The sequence below is a fragment of the Montipora capricornis genome, chromosome 1 (assembly GCF_036669925.1).
Source record: "Montipora capricornis isolate CH-2021 chromosome 1, ASM3666992v2, whole genome shotgun sequence".
NCBI lineage: Eukaryota > Metazoa > Cnidaria > Anthozoa > Scleractinia > Acroporidae > Montipora > Montipora capricornis.
In genome coordinates this window covers 28,414,671-28,434,670 of record NC_090883.1, presented here as the reverse complement: position 1 = coordinate 28,434,670, position 20,000 = coordinate 28,414,671, and the positions used below count along the sequence as shown (strand labels likewise).

Here is a 20,000-nt window from a genome sequence, read left to right as displayed (position 1 = left end):
AATGTGAATGCTCAGTTAATGTAACGATTTGTAGGGTTTACATGGGAAACATGATCCAGTGCTTTCAGTAAGTTTTGCAGTGGATGACTGGGAAAATAACGTAGACGGTAGGGTTGTCCACATTATGCCAGCATAATTTTGAGCATAATAGTGAGGCATGAGCATCGAGCATTACGCCAGCATAATAGTAAGAAATAGTCCCGGAAATATGTCAAAATCTCGTAAATGAATAAATAAATAAATACATTGGAATTAGGTACAATCTCGAAATTGGAATTCCGTTTTCCTGTGGTGAAATATTCGTGATAATCGACTGACCCAGACTTTACCACAGGAAACGGACATGGCCATTTGGGGCGACTGGGAGTTTGGGACTTTTAATTATTCAAAAAATGAGTGATCCGGGGAAAATTTTTTGAGCATAAATAATTAGCATAATTGTGAAAATTGTGAGCATAATGTGGACAACCCAAGTAGACGGATGTGGAATCCCGAGTGCTGAAGACATGAGCCTCAAGGGGGGTCTGGGGCATGTTCAACCACTGCAAGTTTGGAAATGCTATTTACAGCATTTTCCAAAAGGTGTTTCCCTCTAAAAGGCAATGGAAATTAGGCAATAAAACACTACAATGATAGTCATTTTTGACAGAAATTGCTCCCTTATTAGTATTCAAATACACTATAGGCCGAATGTCACGTAAATTGAGCACTAACCCCTAAATACGTGATGTACTCGATTTTCGTTACATTTGTTTGACAATATAGACATTTTTTTTTTCTTGAGAAGAAAACTCCGTAATTCAGTGATTTTATTTTGGTGATAGAAAACGGTGGAAAACCGAAGTTTACAGTAAGATGCAAATGATCAGGGTACAAACGTTTTGTCCACTTGTTACTTGAACTGCTGGTGGATTCCTTCTTAACACCTTTTAATCGATTTGGCCAACATTACAGCCTGCCTACATTTATGCAGACCATAATTTACAATGTAAAAGCACATGATCAGTCTTTTTCAAAATGATTTGGGAAATGTGCTGCTGATTATTGTGTAATACTGAAATATCCAAAAGTGGAAAGGGACCTCATATTAACAAATATCTCTCAAAAGAGAATTAAGATACATGTAAAAACAACCAAATTGAAGGGCTAAAGGTAGAAATGGGGTAAAAACCCCTCATCTCCCTCTCCAAGTTGCTTATATCAGCAGAGAACTCGATTATAAGCAACTGGGAATCGTATGGGCTACTCCTGTGCATAGAACTTGGCTATGGTTTAGCTATGGGTATATGCATTGTCCCATAGATTTCCCATAATTTATGCAGCAATTCCTGGATCCTATGGAATTTATATGGACTTGAATCAAGGATCCCATAGCATTTCCATATCAAATGCCAGTACATGTATACCCAGCTACTATGGAAATTATATGGAATTTTGCCAAATACGTAGCAATCCCATAGAACAGGGTTAAGATCCTATAGTATTACTATGGAAGCATTTCCTATCCAGATTCTATGATATGGGAATGGTATGGGGCACACCCATACCATTCCCATACAAGATTCTATGGTTAATGTACAGATTTTTGCCAAATACGTAGCAATCCCATAGGAAGAGACAATAGAATGACAGTAGTTCAAGACAGTGACTGGGTATGTGTTTGCTATGGAAGGCAATAGCCCATATCAAATCCACATAATGGGCCATAGCTTTGCCCATACCATTTCCAAACGTGGACCATATAATTATATGTCCCATATCATTTGATTCCGTAAGGGCACATTATGCCGTCATAATTTTGAGCATAATAGTGAGGCATGAGCATCGAGCATTACGCCAGCATAATAGTAAGAAAAAGTCCCGGAAATATGTCAAAATCTAAATAAATACATTGGAATTAGGTACAATCTCGAAATTGGGATTCCGTTTTCCTGTGGTGAAATATACGTGATAATCGACTGCCCCAGACTTTACCACAGGAAACGGACATGGCCACTTGGGGCGACTGGGAGTTTGGGACTTTTATTTTATGTAAAAAATGAGTGATCCGGGGAAAATTTTTTTAGCATAAATAATTAGCATAATTGTGAAAATTGTGAGCATAATGTGGACAACCCAAGTAGACGAATGTGGAATCCCGAGTGCTAAAGACATGAGCCTCAAGGGGGGTCTGGGGGCATGTTCAACCACTGCAAGTTTGGAAATGCTATTTACAGCATTTTCCAAAAGGTGTTTCCCTCTAAAAGGCAATGGAAATTAGGCAATAAAACACTACAATGATAGTCATTTTTGACAGAAATTGCTCCCTTATTAGTATTCAAATACACTATAGGCCGAATGTCACGTAAATTGAGCACTAACCCCTAAATACGCGATGTACTCGATTTTCGTTACATTTGTTTGACAATATAGACATTTTTTTTTCTTGAGAAGAAAACTCCGTAATTCAGTGATTTTATTTTTGTGATAGAAAACGGTGGAAAAACACCTACACAGCAAAACTTTCAAATGGTCATGCGAATGGCAGGTCACATTCCACAGATCACTTGTTGCAAGTCATTAATTTACCTTTTGGAAAATAACCTAAAACCCTCAATTTGGCTAACCCTAGGCCTAAAAACCAACCTTAGGCCAAGGGTTAGCCAAATTGAGGGTTTTGGTTACTTTCCAAAGCGTAAAACAATGACCTGCAATGATTGCCCGGTGGAATGTGACCTGCGTTCTAGACCTGCCATCGTGAAGCACGTGGCGGTATGGACCAAAGTACCCAGCGATCTATCGCCAGCAGCCGCCTTCTATTGAAACCTCTGCTTTTCATAGTTTTTTACAGCGAAGAAAATAAAAAAATTAAACTTACCTTTGCTTCATCTTGTGTCCCTGTGTCGATTTGAGGCATTCTGGGCTGGTTTTGAAATTTGCTCATATCCTTCATTAAAAGAGAACAAGGCTGGAGACTCGGAACCTCTGAAGCCAGTGATCACTCCATGATCAAGGACGATTTAAGCTGAAAAATGAGCTTGATTTGGCCTTTTGTCCACTCTCACATGAATATCGATAACAAACGATATACATGTAGCATACAGGCTCAGAGTCCAACAATAATTTCCACATTCTTAGAGAACAAGCCACTTTCTCCATTTCAAAAAGCCCATTTTGATTCATACATGACATGACCGTTGGAAGCTCTGACTTGGCAGCCTGGCTTAGTGACAATTTTTTCCCATGGGGATGGTTCAAAAGTTCCAAATTGACAAAGTTTGATATTAGATACTCACCCATAGGGAGAAGTGAAATTTTCAACAAGCCAGGCTGCTAAGCCAAACCTTCCAATGTCATGTATGAATCCCAAAGGGCTTTTTAAAGTGGAGAAGGTGGTGGGTTCTTCATGAAAACTGGCTTGTTCTCTAAGCATGTGGCGATTTTTGTCAGACTCCAGGCCCTTATGCTATATCGTTTGTTATCAAGCTTCATGTGAGAGTGGACAAAAGGCCAAATCAGCTGATTTTTCAGCTTAATCTGTCATCGATCGCAGAGTGATCACTGGTTTCAGAGGTTACAAGTCTTAAACCTTGTTCTCTTTTAAACAAGGATAGGAGCAAAATTCAAAATGCCTCAAATCGACACAAGGACACAAGATGCAGTAAAGGTAAGTGTATTTTTTATTTTCTTGGCTGTATAAAACTAGGATAAGCAGAGAGGTTCAATAGAAGGTGGCTGCCGGCAATCAACCGCCGGCTACTTTGGTTTATCCTGCACAACCATTTAAAAGTTTTGATGTGTAGGTGTTTTTCCAACTTTTTTTATTTTCTTCTCTATAAACTAGGATAAGCCAATTTTTTTTGGCATTTCATGTTTCCCACATAAACCCCACAAATCATTACATTAACTGAGTATTCAAACTTTGAGTCTGGGCCACCTGTGATTCCATCAAACACCCAATGGTTTCTCAAATAACTTCATTTTCAAATAAGCAGTCGGCATTTTGTGTCTGGTCTGCATATTGCACCCAGTCTGCAGTCTGCATTTTGCGCTGACCAAGGTCCAAACAACAACTGTTACATTTATTTGTGCTACAAAATAAGACTTATAACTAACTAAGTGCAAGTTATAAATTAAAAATACATACAGCAGCTGGTCACCCCAAGTAACTTGAGAGCTGAACTAGAACTAAGAAATACCATTGCCTTATGATTTACGTGACCATCAGTGGATCAGCCAGGTTGATTGGGCTGTTCCAAGATCTGGCCTCAATATAAATTCTAGCCTGTCTGGCCTGTTTATCAAAATCTTGGTTTTTCCCAGCAACATATGACATTGGCCACTGTAACAATAATTGGCTATTCAGCAGCTTGATTTGTGAATTATTAATTTATGAAATATTTTGTGCATTCACTACTTGCACAAATCCCATAATACACCACTTCCCCCCCCCCCCCCCCCAAAAAAAAAAAAAAAAAATCTGCAAAGGCATTGTTTTCGACTTCTCTTGGGACATTTTCCTGTCCTAGGAGAAATGGCAAACAATGGTTTTGCTTAAGTTTTGGGGGGTAATAGAGGTGTATTATGGGATTGTGCAAGTAGTGAATGTTTGACTTTGATATGCTTTTAAAGGTTCTGGACACAAACCAAAAGTGCCAATTGCAATTGGCACTTTTACACTTTAAAAATTACATAATTATTTTTGTTTAGTGATTACTGTAGCTTCCAATATTGTTACTAGGAGTGGTTACCACTACAAGGATGGAATTCTCCAGGGTGCACTTGCTCAATGTGCAAAAACAGATAGTCTGTAGTGCTACTTGTACTCCAATCTCACTGATAGTCTCTTATTTAAAATGTATTTACAGTAGAAATAAAGTTAATATTAGTAAAGATGTGTGATTTTTGGTGCTTTTTACAATCTTGCTTTGTAAGCACCTTTCCTTTGCTGTGACCTTCATTCTGCATAAGACACATATGCTATCAACCCTTCATTAATTAGTTAAGGTGCACATGACCATTTTGTTGAGGCTTCTGATCATGATGTGGATTTTTACATTGGAATCTTTGAACCACAATAATCTTGCGTATATTTTCCCCACAAGTGTTCTGGCAATTCATGATACATACATGTACATATTATATTTAAATATTGAATAAATAAATTAATGACTGAGTGAGTGCATGCATGCATGTGTGCGGGAGTGTGTGCGCATGCGCCTGCGTGAGTGCGGAGTGAGTGAGTGCATGCATGAGTGCGTGTTTACATAATTGACTACTTCCCGTGAGAAGCTTGTCAGGACCAATGAAACAAATGATACAAATAAAAATAACAAAGTTAAGAATTCCCAACTGGCTATAAAGACACACCAGTTAGCTATTTACAAAATAATGCATGGAAGGAGTTGAACCAGGGACTACTGAGAAAAACTCCAGATAGTGGTCAGAGGTAAGATTGAAACTGGGACCTCCAGACTAAAATTCTGTCGCCCTAAACACTTGGCCATGCTGCCTCCAGTCTTTAACAGTTATATGTCAATCATAAAATTATGACAGTAATGACCAAAGATTCTGTAAGGACCCCTCTGGCTTCTCTTGTGTCTCTCAGAGTACTTTTCTCTGTCTCAACCAGAAATTTAACATGCCTTCCCTGGGAAGATTTGTAGTACTTTATGGTATAGTTTTCTAAGATTAGGCAAGTTTTGTTACAAATTATGGTATGCCTGTATGTCTTTCAGTTGCAGGTGTCATACACTGCAGATTATGGCTTCTGTTTCACAAGAATATCAAGGGCACAACCAAGCTGATGGATCTGGTAAAGTTAAAGTCACTATTTTGGCTTCTGAATGGGGATCGAGTAAGGGTGGACTTTCCACCATAAACAGAAAGTTAGCCATTCATTTGGCAAAATTCTCTGAAGTGGAAATCACTTTCTTTGTGCCACAATGCAGTGAAGGGGACAAGAAAGAAGCCCTCGGACACAACATAAACATTGTTGAAGCAAAAAAGTTTATCGCTTATGAAGATCTGGAGTTACTTAGCTTTCCACCAGATGATCCACAAATCGAGGTGGTCATTGGTCATGGAGTGAAACTTGGTCGTCAGGCACAAGTTATAAGAGAGCGTCACAAATGCAAATGGGTGCAAGTGGTGCATACAGACCCAGAGGAGCTGGGAATGTTTAAATCCTACCCAGATCCAATTTCCAAGGGTGAAGAAAAGCACAATATTGAAGTCAAGCTTTGTGAAAAAGCTGACTTTGTCGTAGCAATTGGCCCCAAGCTAGCCGAGTCTTTCCATAGATATCTTCAATCTTGTGAACAACATCACACAATTTTTGACTTTACTCCTGGTATTTTCGAAGAATTTCTGACTGTTAAACAAGACCCTGATGAAAGAAAACATTGCAGTGTTTTGGTGTTTGGCCGTGGTGATGCAGAAGATTTTCAGTTAAAGGGATTTGACATTGCAGGAAAGGCTGTTGCCTCACTTGCTGACACTCATCTCGTCTTTGTTGGAGCAGCTGATGGAGAATATCAGGAGATAAAACAATCTTTCTTGGAGTGCGATCTACAAGCTAGTTGCCTGAAGGTTAGAGGCTACGTCAAGTGCAGAGAAAGGTTAATGGAATTATTTTGTGAAGTAGATCTAGTAGTCATGCCTTCTAGAACCGACGGCTTTGGGTTGACTGGTCTTGAGGCCTTGTCAGCTGGTCTGCCAGTTCTTGTCAGCAAAAACTCTGGATTTGGGGAATCCCTAAGCAAACTACCATTTGGCTCATCATTTGTGATTGACTCAGAGAAACCAGAGGTATGGGCTGCTGCCATCAAGAACATCTGGGATAAAGAGAAGCAAAGTCGGCTTGAGGAGGTTCAGATTTTACGCTCGTCATATGAGCGGAAATACAGTTGGACCAAACAAAGTGACGCCCTTCTCGTCAAGATATCAACCTTGTTCGTGGTATGAGGCTTCCATTTTTTTGCATGCAGTTTGATCATGAATTGAATTTAAGAAATATGTCATACACTAATGTGGATGGCTTGCACTATTTTTCTCTTTTCCCTTAGGATCCATGAAGTGTTTGAGATCACTTTTGATCGGTGTACTCCATCCTAGTTATTGATGAAGTGCTGCTGAGAAAAAGAAAAACATGTCAAATCATATCTCAATGAGACTTAGTGTGTTTGTTTTTCTTTGCCACCAATCACCAGGGTTCTATCTAGGGTATTTGAGGGGTAGAAGCTCCCCCCCCCCCCCTCAAAAAAAAAATATCCAGCTTTCCCTGTAAAAAATATTATCATTACAGCATATAGGTAACTATATCAGAAAAATCATCCAGGCGTGACAAGGTCAGTGCACATGAAGTAAGTACCAGTATTCCCTGTCTAAGGACACTATAGGACAAAGAAGATGCAGTATTGCAAGCTCCTGGCCTTACAGCAGGCTCGGTTATCATGCTGTACATTTTGTTTATGTTGTTAGCAAATATCAGAGCAAACTGTAACATTGGCAGAACGTGATTTTGACTAAAAGACGAAATGAAATACCCCTGTAACATTTCTCAAAATTGAATATATGCAAATTTCCTGGGGGTGATGGGGGAGGGGGAGGGGGTGGCAATGCCCAGAACCCCCTAGGAAGCTTGGGGTAACAATAGATCCTAGATCAAACCCTGATCACTGTGGTAGACCTAACAGAAAACAGAGATGTTTTCTTCTAAATGGACTTGTATTCGGCATTACGAATGCCAGATTTTGATTCACCTTGTTGGTTTCTGTTTTTAGCAGTTTGCAAGAGGTTACTTTGGATAATATTATAATGATACAGTAGGTGACAGTAAAACTGACAAAACTGAATTAATCACTAGTTGGATTTTAAGTCTGTGTTTGAGACCATAGATTGACTATGTGTAGCCTGATGTATTTTTATTAGGAGATGCATTTAAGAAGATGTGGTGTAATGGTTAGCTTGTACACAGTTTTAACTGTGTGGTTACATTTGACGAATCCAATTGCTAATTGCTGCCGCAGTGAGTGAGCCTGAAGTGAACAAACAAGGCAGCTCTCTAATTGGGAGAACACGTTGTTCTTTGAAGTGCAAGGGATTGTGTTCAAAGGTGCAAGAGATTGTATTTATGCACGAATGGGGGAATTACGATACATGGTATGATCTTTGTTACACAAAAGAGGGAAGAGCCTGCTCTGTTTTTGTCACGCAACAAAAAAATTTGAAATCGTTCAATGAAAAAGGCCAAGAACTCGGAATGTTGGAATGTTGTAGGAAACAAATCTTTTAACCACCTCTCCAATTCTCAGGTCTGTGCGGTAAATCGTTTCTGTGTTATTCATTGAAGCATTTCATGCACTTTTATCTAGTTTTGCATGGAGACACCATGTGGTCCACCAATATGGTGGCCAGTAATTTATGAAAACATCTATAGTTTACTTTGTGGTGAAAGTGCTTACATTTCAGTCGTGAGATAAAATGCATGTGTATGAACACATCTCCTAATGTACTTGAAAGGCTCAAACTGCTGAGATTCATAGGGATAGACATTTTTCTCCGACCAAATAGCTTTGTATCTTGGTGTCACGCAAGGTGACAATTTGGAAATTCCAAATGCTGTTCACGGAACTGGACCCTTGAAAAAAAATATCTATTTCTCAGTCATCTTCAACCTTCTTTAGATAGAAACTGAGAAGACCTTGCTATTTGGATTTTAGAATTTTAAGATCTCACTGTGAAGAACACATGAAAGTTAGAAATTTCGAGGCAAATGAAAGGTATAGACATATGTATTAGAGACACCCATACATACCGTGCATTTTTATTTCCATATGCATGCAACAATATATTAAAGCCCATAAAGGAAGGCCTGAGGTGTGAGAATTCATGTTAAGGGCCCACGGACGGATTTTTCGAGCGTTGCTAGGGAAGTGAAATGTTACTTCCGGTGACTGACGTCATCATATAGTGAGCTGACCCGAAAACCCACCCACAAGCAAAAATCACCACACGAACTGTTGTTTCCATCCAAGGTTTTTCCTCGCCCTTTCTCGCGCTTGTTCTCAGATCAACTGCGCATGCGTAAACGAACTGACTTCCGGTTTGAGAAAAAACCTAAATTTCCGGCGGTCTTTAAATTGAATTAATTTTTTTTCATATGGCACGTTTCACCTCCAAATACAGAATATAGGTAAGCATTGATTTTTTAATATCATCTTTTTTGAAAAAATTATGGATATTTCAGTATCGTTTATCTCTCTAAAAAGAACATTTTTCAAAATAAAAATAAAACCATGCTTGGCTGGATGCAAAAACGAATACAAATTATGAAACCACTGATTAAATACCCAAATTGTGTAGCACGTAGACAAATTTAGAGTTTTCTTTTATTGGTCACGTGACCATGGGCGTGGCTTGCTGACGTCATATTTAAGGTCACTGGTTTACAAAAGTTAGAAACTGACCAAAATAATGCCAAATTCTCTCAAATTAGTTAACTATTACATCCTTAGCGATGCACCCCAAAAAATACGTCAGTAGGCCCTTAATGTGAGGGTCAGAGGTATGCTCCTCAGTGGAGGGGGACAGGGGGCGGGAGGGGTACGGGAGTCGGGAGAGGAAAGGGCGGGAAGCGAGAGAGAAATGCAAAACGCTACTTGTTGTCATTTATTAATGCGTTACAATACTTAAAAAAAAACAAGAACCCAAATGATATCTGACTTGCATTACCGTCTTCTGAGCAATCAAGCAAACAAAAATTCGCTCTTGGGCTGAAAAGCAGGCTTAATTCTGGTGAAATTGTAAACCCTTTCACGATGGTTACGTCATAATGCATTTGATATGTTTTAGGGACAGTGGAATCTTTTTTTTTTTTAATTTTTAATTTTATTAATTTACACAAAAATGGACAGCTACTAGCAAATGATTGCACACATACACGAAAACATAAGGCATGCATTACAATAACTTACAATAGCAGATCTATAGTATATTTATACTTATTTCAGGGGAGAGTGCAATTTTCTATTTTCCAATGAACATTTACTTTCTTAACAAATTTAGATAATGTGGGTTTCTTCTCAGAAGAGATACAGGAATACATGTAAAAAAAAATATATCATTTGTTTAACCAGTATGATGAGTAGCTCTAGTCTGCACGTCAGGGGTTTTGATAGCCCATAAACCAAAGGAGTTGCATTTTGAAAGGCAATCTGTTTAATAGTAAGTTTAACAGTCGGGAAACTTGTCGGGAAACTTGTTCACTTGGGTCCATGGAGCCATTTCCATAGAGCATTTTATAATAGGTTTTGCAGCGCATTTCGACTAAAGTGATAGAGGTCTCAATGGAAAGTGTGGCAGTCACATAGCGGAACTGCGTGTTGTGCCGCTGTCCTCTTAAGACCTTGTGGAATGAATGCAATCAACTGGAAATAATACAGATAGTTGGCCTTTATTTTGAATTTATTTTGAAGGTCATCAAAGGATAGGAAACTAGTATAAACATTTAAGACATCATACACGAAAGTAACTCCACGTTCGAACCAGGATCTCCAAAATAAAGTACTGTTGCCTACAGTTATTAACTTATCATTCCAAAGAATGAGTTCATCATTTGAATTGATAGAGGTACTGTATACTTTTTAAATCTTGGAAATATTGGAGACGTTCCCGTTGAAAGAGAGGTAGCTCATGGTTTGAGGCTCCTTTATTGTAATTGCATTTGAGAAGAACGGATATGCCAACATAGGTGTGAATTCAAAACTGGAATTTAGAATTGCCTTCCATTTATCATCCTAGTCCCCCAACCGTCTCCCAATCCAAGCCAAACACAAAGATTTTACCGGTGTGTAAAAATGTTTGAAGTCGATTCCACTATATTCTAATGACTGATACATGATCATTCTCTTAAATTTATTCCTTCCTATTTTTCTTAGAAAGGCAAAAAACGACTTCAACAAGAGATTCAGGAACAGTCAGCATAGATGTTGCATACACCAATACACCATTTTACAGTTCTGTGCTCAGTTACCAGGCCTTTGAATGGCAGGTCTGAAATGCTTGTCACTGGTAACAGGTAACTGGTAAAAGGTAAACCGGTATCTCGTAACAGGCAACTATATAAAAATGAATGAGTCCCCTTTGTTTTCCTCTACATTTACAGAAACTTCTGGGATCGCCAGTATTTTTCTTTGGATTTCAAAACTATGTTAACAAAACACTAAGTGACCCACGTTTTAAGCCTTGATTTCGAAAAGACACCTCTTTATTTTAACTCTCATTTTCCTATTTAATGGTCTGCCATTACTAACATTATGTTCTTGAGAGAGCTGGATCGAGGAGAAAATGACGTCAAAGGCTCACTAGTTTAAAAATGCAATACGTGTGTACGCCGCAGAATTAATATGCAGCACGGGGGTTTTGGGCTTTCAGACTTATAAACTCACGCTTTGCATATATAATAAGCTGCGTTCACACCCTGAAATTTTAAGCTAGTGAGCCTCTGACGTCACTTTTCCCTGGATCCAACCGTCTGAGGTCCAATCGGTCAGTTTTGAACGTGAATAATGGCGGACCGTGAAATCCAAAACTTACATTCAAAGTAAACGGCCTTTGGATAAAAATCAAAGCTCAAAATTTTGCCAGTCAGGTGTTAAGCAAACACACTTTCAAAATCTGAAGGAAAAAAGGAAGTGGTTTTTTGATCACAGGGGCACTTTAATCGTTCGAGTTTAAGAAGTAGTCGTGGGTGTGCAGTATATGGATGCGATAATGAATGTTGCTTTCGTTTTCCTTTCGTGTCGATGTTTTCTGAAGCCTTCACATTATTGCCTTCGTCTGGATAACGTTTCGAATACAAAATGGGCTTCTCGCAAGTATCACAACGGTATCGACCGGCAAAATGATTAGAGTAAACTTTACGGTGCTCTTGTTGACCTTTAAGTTTGTTCTTTGAAGCTGTTTCTCCCAAGCTGTAATTTCTTTGTTGTTTCGTTAAGAGTAAAACCTCAAGAGAGGAATAGTTTGATCTCTCGCTCAGAATATCGACGGTCATTGTCGCATCCATACGTTGATCACCACCACCTATTACTACTTCTTAAACTCGAACGATTTATGTTTCTTGAAATCCTACAAATACCTCTTATTGAACGTTTATAATCTCCTAATTTTAACTCGAGCTTAAACCCTACAAATACGTCTTAATGAATGCTTCTAATCGCGTATTTTAACTCGAGCAGCGCAATCGACTGGTTTCGACTGGTTTGTTTGCCCCCTAGCGATCCCAGACGTCTTTGCAAATCTAGGGGAAAAACGAAGGGGCCTGGGGACCGGCAACTCATTCATTGACCCAGAACATTTAAATTCATTTCCTAGCTTTCTTGCGATTCTGAGTTGCTGGCAGCAAATATTAGAGAGAGTTAAAAGGCTTTCCCTCAAACTACCCAAAGCTGTAGGTATTCCACTTTATTTGTAAATAGAACACAACACAAGGCAAAAATACTTAATCGGGACCTTTATTTCAAAACATGAGTTAACACTAGAGAATGTTACTGATGTTACGGGAAATTTGTTCATGTCAATACAACTCAACACACGCAATTTAGGATGGTAAGTCTGTGGTTCATGTTCACAAATACAACTTGGTAATGAATAGGCGCCCATAATGGCAGCCACGTTTATTTCGGCTCCGTTATATTTTATGTGTTTTTTGCTTTTCTTGGGTTTTTCGTTATCGAGAGCTACTCATCCTACATTGTTGATGGTAGATGGATGCGACATGTGCTTTTTGAAAGTCTGTAGTGGGTTTCTGGACGGATGCGGTGACATTTATTTGGACCATGCTGTTCGTTTGTGTGCTGGGAAACAGAGACTAACAAGGAATTTTCATCGAACTGGTAGAGCGTTGACCAAAATGACTAAGCGGGATTTAACATCGTTGGCTGTTCCAGGTCACGACCCTCCTATTGACATCACCATTTTTGTCGACGTTTCCGTAAATCCAGGGCCGGTCTCTCAAATACAGGTTCGAAATTATTATTTGACTCCGCCGCCTGCACAACAGCCATTACATTCGCAGGTAATTCGTTCCTGCATTAATTACTCGAGGAGTCAACTTTTGACCATCAGGGTCTCAAGACAATATTTGTTATCGACCAGAGTTCATAGAGAGCTTAAAGCCCGTGGTATTTAAAATACAGAGGAAGACGCGCCGGTCGTTTGAGAAAAAATAAGAAAGAATAGAATTGCAACTGAAATACGCCGGGAGAGTCGTTCGCTTGGTGATCGTATACCGTCCCCCATGTGTCAACAATAACTTATTTTTTGACGAGTTCTCGGACCATATGAGTCTTCTGGTCACGGCCCCTGGCTATCTACTCTTATCTGGCGATTTTAATTTTCATGTGAATGATACTTGCGATCGAACTGCTCGTCGTTTTCTTGACATACTTCAGTTATTTAATCTGACCCAGAATATATCTTGCAGTACTCATATATATTGCTGGACATACACTTGACCTTGTGATTACGAGATGTGGAGAGAACTTTGCAAGCAATTTTGAAGTATCTGATCCTGGAATTTCTGACCATATGGCGGTAAAATGTAAATTTTAATTCGCTAAACTGGTACCTCAAAAGAAAAGGGTTTCATACCGTAAGTTAAAGTCAGTCTCCGTAGATAATTTGTGTGCTGATCTTCAAAACTCTGAGCTACTAAAATCTGCTGTGCTCTAGCTCTAGACCTTAATGAGTTTTTTTCCTGTTACAATCGGACACTTGCATCACTACTGAACACTTATGCTCCCTTGAAATGTCGTGTGGTCCCTTATCGTCCTTGCATGCCTTGGTTTACTGCAGAAATTGGGCAAGCAAAGAGGAAACGTAGACAACTGGAACGAAAATGGCGGAAAACGAAGACTGACGAGAATCACCGATTGTATACTATTCAATGTCGAGTTGTCAATGAAATGATCAAGACTACTAAAGAGATCTACTTCTCTTCTGTTATCGATGATAACAAGAGTGATCAACGCGTCTTGTTTACCTCTATTAACACTCTTTTATATCATAAACCTGTATCTCGCCACCCCTCATGCACTTCTGACGAAGTATTGGCAAATCGTTTTGATTCATTCTTTTTGGAGAAGATAAACACAATTCGCTCTAGTATAATTGGCAGTTCTGATGCTAAAATCCCGTGTCCTCCCTTAGATGCGTCTTTTAGCAAGTGTGATTTGTTGTATTTTCGGCCTGTTACACAAGATCAAGTGTCTAAAATAATCAAGTCTTCAACGATCAAGAGCTGTGATTTAGATCCTATTCCATCCGTTATGTTGAAGGAATGCTGGCCGGTGATTCTTCCAGTCATTACCGATATTGTTAACCGTTCCTTAGATTGTGCTATCATGCCTGAGATGTTGAAAATTGCGCATATCCGTCCTCGTCTAAAGAAGGCAAATCTCGATGATAAAAATCTGGCTTTTGCCTCAAAAGTAATCGAAAAGGCAGTCTCTTATGAGCTCATTGAGAATGTTGATAGTAATGACCTCGGTGAACCGCTTCAGTCGGCGTATAAGTCACTGCAGAACACCGAAACGGCTCTTCTGAAGGTTCAAGATGACATCCTAAACGCCATTGACCAACGCCGAACAGTTGCCCTCCTGCTGTTGCACTTGTCCGCAGCGTTTGACACAGTTGACCATGAGTTATTGCTTCATAGACTTTGTGTTCATTTTGGCATTAGAGGCAAGGCCCTTGCTTGGTTTACCTCTTACCTTACTGCACGTTGCCAGTATGTTACTATCAGAGGCGCGGATTCTTCTTCTTGCAGCGTGATGCACGGTGTCCCTCAAGGCTCAGTACTCGGGCCGCTTTTATACCTTCTGTATACTGGCCCATTAGGGGGCATTGTTCGGAAACATGGAATGATGTTCCATTTCTATGCCGACTGGTCTCAAATTTATTTTTCATTTGATTCCAATACTCCTGAACTGGTTGCTGCTTCAAGGTTAGAAGCATGTGTTAAAGATGTCAGTGATTGGATGTCTTGTAACAAGTTAAAGCTGAACTCTGACAAGACTGAACTACTACTAATCATAGCATCACAGTTCTGCCCCAAGCCCCAACTATTGTCGCTAAATGTTTGTGGTTTTTGATTCTCATATGAAATTTGAGCGTCAAGTGTCTAGCATATGTAAAGGATCCTTTTTTCATATCCGCAATATAACTCGTATACGGAAGTATCTGAGCGTGGAGAATACCACAATTTTGGTCCATGCGTTTGTCGCCTGTAGGTTGGATAATGGAAATGCACTGCTGTACGGACTTCCTAAATATCTCATTGCAAAACTGCAATCTGTTCTGAACTGTGCTGCCCGCTTGATTCTATGCAAACAGAAATATGACCATGCAACTCCTTTGTTGATCCATCTTCATTGGCTCCCTGTTAGTCAGCGCATTATTTTTAAGATACTGTTATTGACATTTAAGGCGCTTAATGGCCTTGCGACAATGTGTATAACTGAACTACTGGATAGATATGTGCCGCCGCGTCCACTACGATCTTCATCTAGGGGTCTACTGAAGGTTCCTCGGTCCAATACTAAGTATGGCGACAGATCATTTTCCGTCTGTGCACCAGCACTTTGGAATAGCCTACCTGATCATTCGAGACTTGCAACTGACCTCTGTTCTTTTAATTTTGATGTGCAGCGCCTTAGAACTTTAGGATCATGTGCGCTATATTAAGTCTTAGTAAGTATTATTATTATTATTATTATTATTATTATTATTATTATTATTATTATTATTATTATTATTATTATTATTATGCAGTATATAGTACGTAAGTATGCTTACAAATATAAGTAGGAAAAGGCACTATTGTGTAACAATCCCTACTGTTAAACCTATTTACAAACCAATTGGTGATAACTAACGAACCAACATTTGAGAAAGGAACAAGAGTTTATATTCCTTAATAACTTGTCGAAACCTTGAATGACCTTGCTATGTTTAGGGTGTGCCTTCTGCATATTAAACAAAACCTGGTTCCCTCTATCCAAACCTAAAAACTTCCTAACTCTCTCCGCCGTCTCCATAGAGTAGCCTCAACTATCACATTAAGCTATTATTATTATTATTATTATTATTATTATTATTATTATGTTTTTAAATTAAATCTCCCGGTATTAAATATTTATATACCATCGTTCAAATTTGTAAAGCATCTGTTTACTGGTTTTGATTGGAATTTATGCCGATGACAGTTGTAAATTCAAACTATTCTACGGTTGCGTTATGGAATGTGACTTTGGACTACGGAATTGAACTGGTATCAGAATAGACTGCAAAAAAATAATAGCACGTACTGACTAAGATATTGTGACATAAAACGACACTGAAATCGGCGGAAAAAACCTTTGAACAAAGTGTAGTCTACCTTCCTCTTGTTAATCGGTCTTGTGTTTGTTGTCTCCATTTATTTGGACATGTAATGGAGGCAGGGCCGTCAACTCTCCCGGACAATCCGAGAGACTCCATATTTTGGACCGAATCTCTGGCCCTCAAGATTACGATCTGAAATCTCCTAATTGATCGCCGAAGTTTGTCATTTCTAGTGAGAATCGACTTTTACAGCGATAAAATTTCAAAATTCAAACGTTTTTTCCTCATAACCTCCGATAAACCGTTCTTGCAAGCGTTGGTATTGACGAATTGCAATTTGAGCGATAATGTGATTGGTCTGAAGTCAACGAAACAAATAAAATGTTGCAATGCCAATGACAATTTTTTCGTACCTTTTTTGACTTTGCCTAGGTTGTGTGACAGTGCACTTTCTTTATGCGTAAAAGACGCAACATGACGTCATTAGAAAATGACGGCACAAGTGTTATGTCGTAATCTATCATCCTATCAATTCAGAATTCACTACTTGCACAAATCCCACAATACACCTCTTTTACCCCCAAAAATCTGCATAGGCATTGTTTTTCGACTTCTCTTGGGACATTTTCGTGTCCCAGGAGAAATTGCAAACAATGGTTATGCAAAAGTTTTCGGGGGTAATAGAGATGTATATGGGATTGTCCAAGTAGTGAATATTTGAAGATTTAGGGGGTTGACAGCCCTGTGGAGCACGCCAGTGGTTGCGATTATCCCAGGATTGCAAAAAAAGACAGGGACCGAAAGTAATCCAGAGGCAAGGACAAAACATTTCTACATGTTAGCAACTGACAAACAACACATTACATACCGACAGCTTTAATTAATAAGGTACATGTATGGTAATAGCTGATGATAAAGGGACAAGTAAAAAAAGTATACTTGTCTACTAAGTTCTCTGTCTCTGTAACAAATTCTTTCCTCATAAAACGAGGACTCCATTCTTCAAAGTAAACGCTTCAACAACATTCATTTTAACGCACACGGGTCCAATGCAAAGTAACATCACATTTGCTTGAACTTGCGCATGCTCTATCAATTTGCCTACATGACATCGTACCTGAAAAATGTCTATCGTGCAAGGCAGGTTACCTTTGTATCAATGAATACCAAAGTAATAGTGGTATAGTTTTTTATCCCGTAGCGTATTTGTTAAATCAATGTCGCCAGCAACTCAGAATCGCAAGAAAGGAAATGAATTTAAATGTGAAGTACCGGGCCCAATTTAACCTTTATATGGTAACCAGTTACCAGCATTTTAGAGCCGCCGGGACTTTGAATAAAATGGAGGCTGGAGTTGACCTTGCTTTGATACAAACCTTACTGTGTTTCTTCTGGAAGTAGAAACTCGTTAGCATTACAATAAAGTAGAAACTCGTTAGCATTACAATAACATGGTTTACATGAGAAAAGCAATAGGTCACTTCGGAAAATACCATAATACTCTTTGTTCCCCCAAATTTTGTATAAGCATTGTTTCCAGTTTCTCTTGGGACTTACAATGGTCCCAAGAGAAAACAAGAACAATGCTTATGCAAAATTTGGGGGGACAAACAAAGAGTATTATGGTATTTTCCGAAGTGGCCTATGACGTTTGTATCAAAGCAAGGTCAACACTAGTCTCGCTTTTGTTCAAAGTCCTGGTAACTAAGCACAGAACTTTAAAATGGTCTATTGTGATACACCTAAGGCCTTCGCTAACAAATACGTACCATATATTGTGAGATCTCTTGAAAGCCAAAGATTTCATTTCGTTCTCATCTTACTCAGCGTTTCATAAAAATTGGCGGCGAGGCATTTATGTGCAATGTAAGATAAGTGTACGCCATGCACTTTCAGAGGTTCATTAGTGCTCTTGAAACCTAGTATCTTAGACTTGCTATGCTTCATCGAACCACGCCACATAGCTTTGGTTTTCTTTTTATTCAGTTAAAATCTCGAAAAGGTTGGGGGGACAGTGGAGTGAAAAATAAGACAGTAAAGATTTAACATGAAAACGTCAACATGTAATGAGACTTGCCAATTCCAAATAGATTTTGGGCAAACTGTAACTACTGTATGGAGTGTTTTCACTCACGTGATCAGTAACCTTGTTTTTCCATCGAAACAAAATAAAACGTTTGCATGATAATAGAGTTCAATTCCCGGAGGATTAGTTGGGTACATCAACATGGCCGCCGTTCCATTGTTTAGGGACACCAACATGGCCACCATGACGTCACTTGAAAACACTTTATATAGGATATGTACTGAATTTCATCCCTCATCATTGAGCCAAGTACTGCAGTTACATATTTTTCCCTCACTTGCTTTCTTTTTGAACAGTTATCCCTCTTCATTCCTTCCTCCCTGGCCGGCAGACCTACTTTGCAACACCTTCCCTGGGAGCCTGCAATGAATTAACAATTATTTCATTCGCTTGCCTTCGATACAAGGTGGTGAATATTGTAGCCGACGAGTTGCTTAGTGCCAAGTTGGCAATAACGAATCTCTTATCCAATAAGGGCAAAAGGAATATTGTTTTTATTATTAGATTCTACACCTTCTGTTCATTTTCTGTCAACAGAACTTTGTTTTCCCCCAAAACCTTTTTAAGCTTTGAATTAAGCGACATTTGCTGAACTCTTGTGCCATATAAGGTTAAACAGAGGTATAGCGGCTGACAACTGAGATGCAGTGCGCCAATGAGAAAGCTAGAAATGCATTATCTGAGGCTGAGAATTTAATATACTTTATCTAATTCTGGCATCTCATTTCATGTCTAATTCACAATTTTATTTTCAAAAGCTCGTCTTCGACTTCAAATTGATTGTGAGGCTATCACTCGAGCTAGTGCACAGACAGGCACTGGGACAGCAGTAACTCCACAGCAACCCCAAGAAGTTACTCAGGGAGCGAGAGGAGTGCCTAGCTCCTCAAATGAACAGCATGCAGTGGTCCCGCCCAGTTTGGCGACAGAAAGTGAATTATATGGAGGCATTCCATTTACAGGGATTGATACACAAACAGTTTTAAATACCATTGCACTCAGGACCTTTCAGAGATTAGATCCATCAACACCGGAGCAAATGAATGAGTTTGTACTCTATCTTGAAAGGGTGCACAAAGCCGTGGTTGTTGGTGTAAAGTCAGGTAGCTTAGTAATCACTGTGGAAGTCAGTTCTCTGCAAAGCCTGGAGGACCTGTGGGAAGATTATTCCTTAGGTCATGTGAATAAAATGGCTCAGAAATATCTCGTGACAAAGGAGCTTTTGGAGGAGTTTGGCCTGCTCGAGGTGAAATTGACAACATTCATCGCTGAAGAGGAGTACAGAGCTTGTCAAGAGTGTTTTTCTGGTGAGTTCGGTAGAAAATTTGTTATATAGACAGTGGGGAGTTGAAGTAACTATGACGACAACAGCGATGGGAATGGCACAAAAGGTTAGTATAAAATGCAGACTGAGGCCTGGGCCGAGGCCTACTTTGCACCTAGTCTGCATTTTGTACTGAACGTTTGCATAAAAGTTGAGTTCAATTCCCAGTACATTAGTTTGGGATACCAACATGGCCGATGGGACATCAGGTGTTTATAGAGT

The 20,000-nt window shown here is 39.2% G+C and overlaps 2 protein-coding genes across 4 annotated transcripts in view; both read left to right on the top strand.

The window, feature by feature from the left end:
- Positions 1 to 19,511, top strand: part of LOC138037785 (D-inositol 3-phosphate glycosyltransferase-like) — a 22,463-nt gene extending 2,952 nt beyond the window's left edge. Inside the window, exons 1-3 of one of the 3 annotated variants that reach the window (XM_068883687.1) lie at positions 3,334 to 3,646; positions 5,718 to 6,939; positions 19,213 to 19,511. In XM_068883687.1, coding sequence (XP_068739788.1) covers positions 5,743 to 6,939; positions 19,213 to 19,287 — 1,272 coding nt within the window. In that variant the 5' untranslated portion in view covers positions 3,334 to 3,646; positions 5,718 to 5,742 and the 3' untranslated portion in view covers positions 19,288 to 19,511. Of the gene's footprint in view, positions 1 to 3,333; positions 3,647 to 5,717; positions 6,940 to 19,212 lie in introns of those variants that run through there. The other 2 variants (XM_068883694.1, XM_068883678.1) reach the window with 2 other exon arrangements.
- An 11-nt stretch (positions 19,512 to 19,522) lies between these two features.
- LOC138037806 (polyubiquitin-like) overlaps positions 19,523 to 20,000 on the top strand; it is a 13,288-nt gene continuing 12,810 nt past the window's right edge. Inside the window, 1 exon segment of the mRNA XM_068883700.1 lies at positions 19,523 to 19,761. Coding sequence (XP_068739801.1) covers positions 19,644 to 19,761 — 118 coding nt within the window. The 5' untranslated portion in view covers positions 19,523 to 19,643.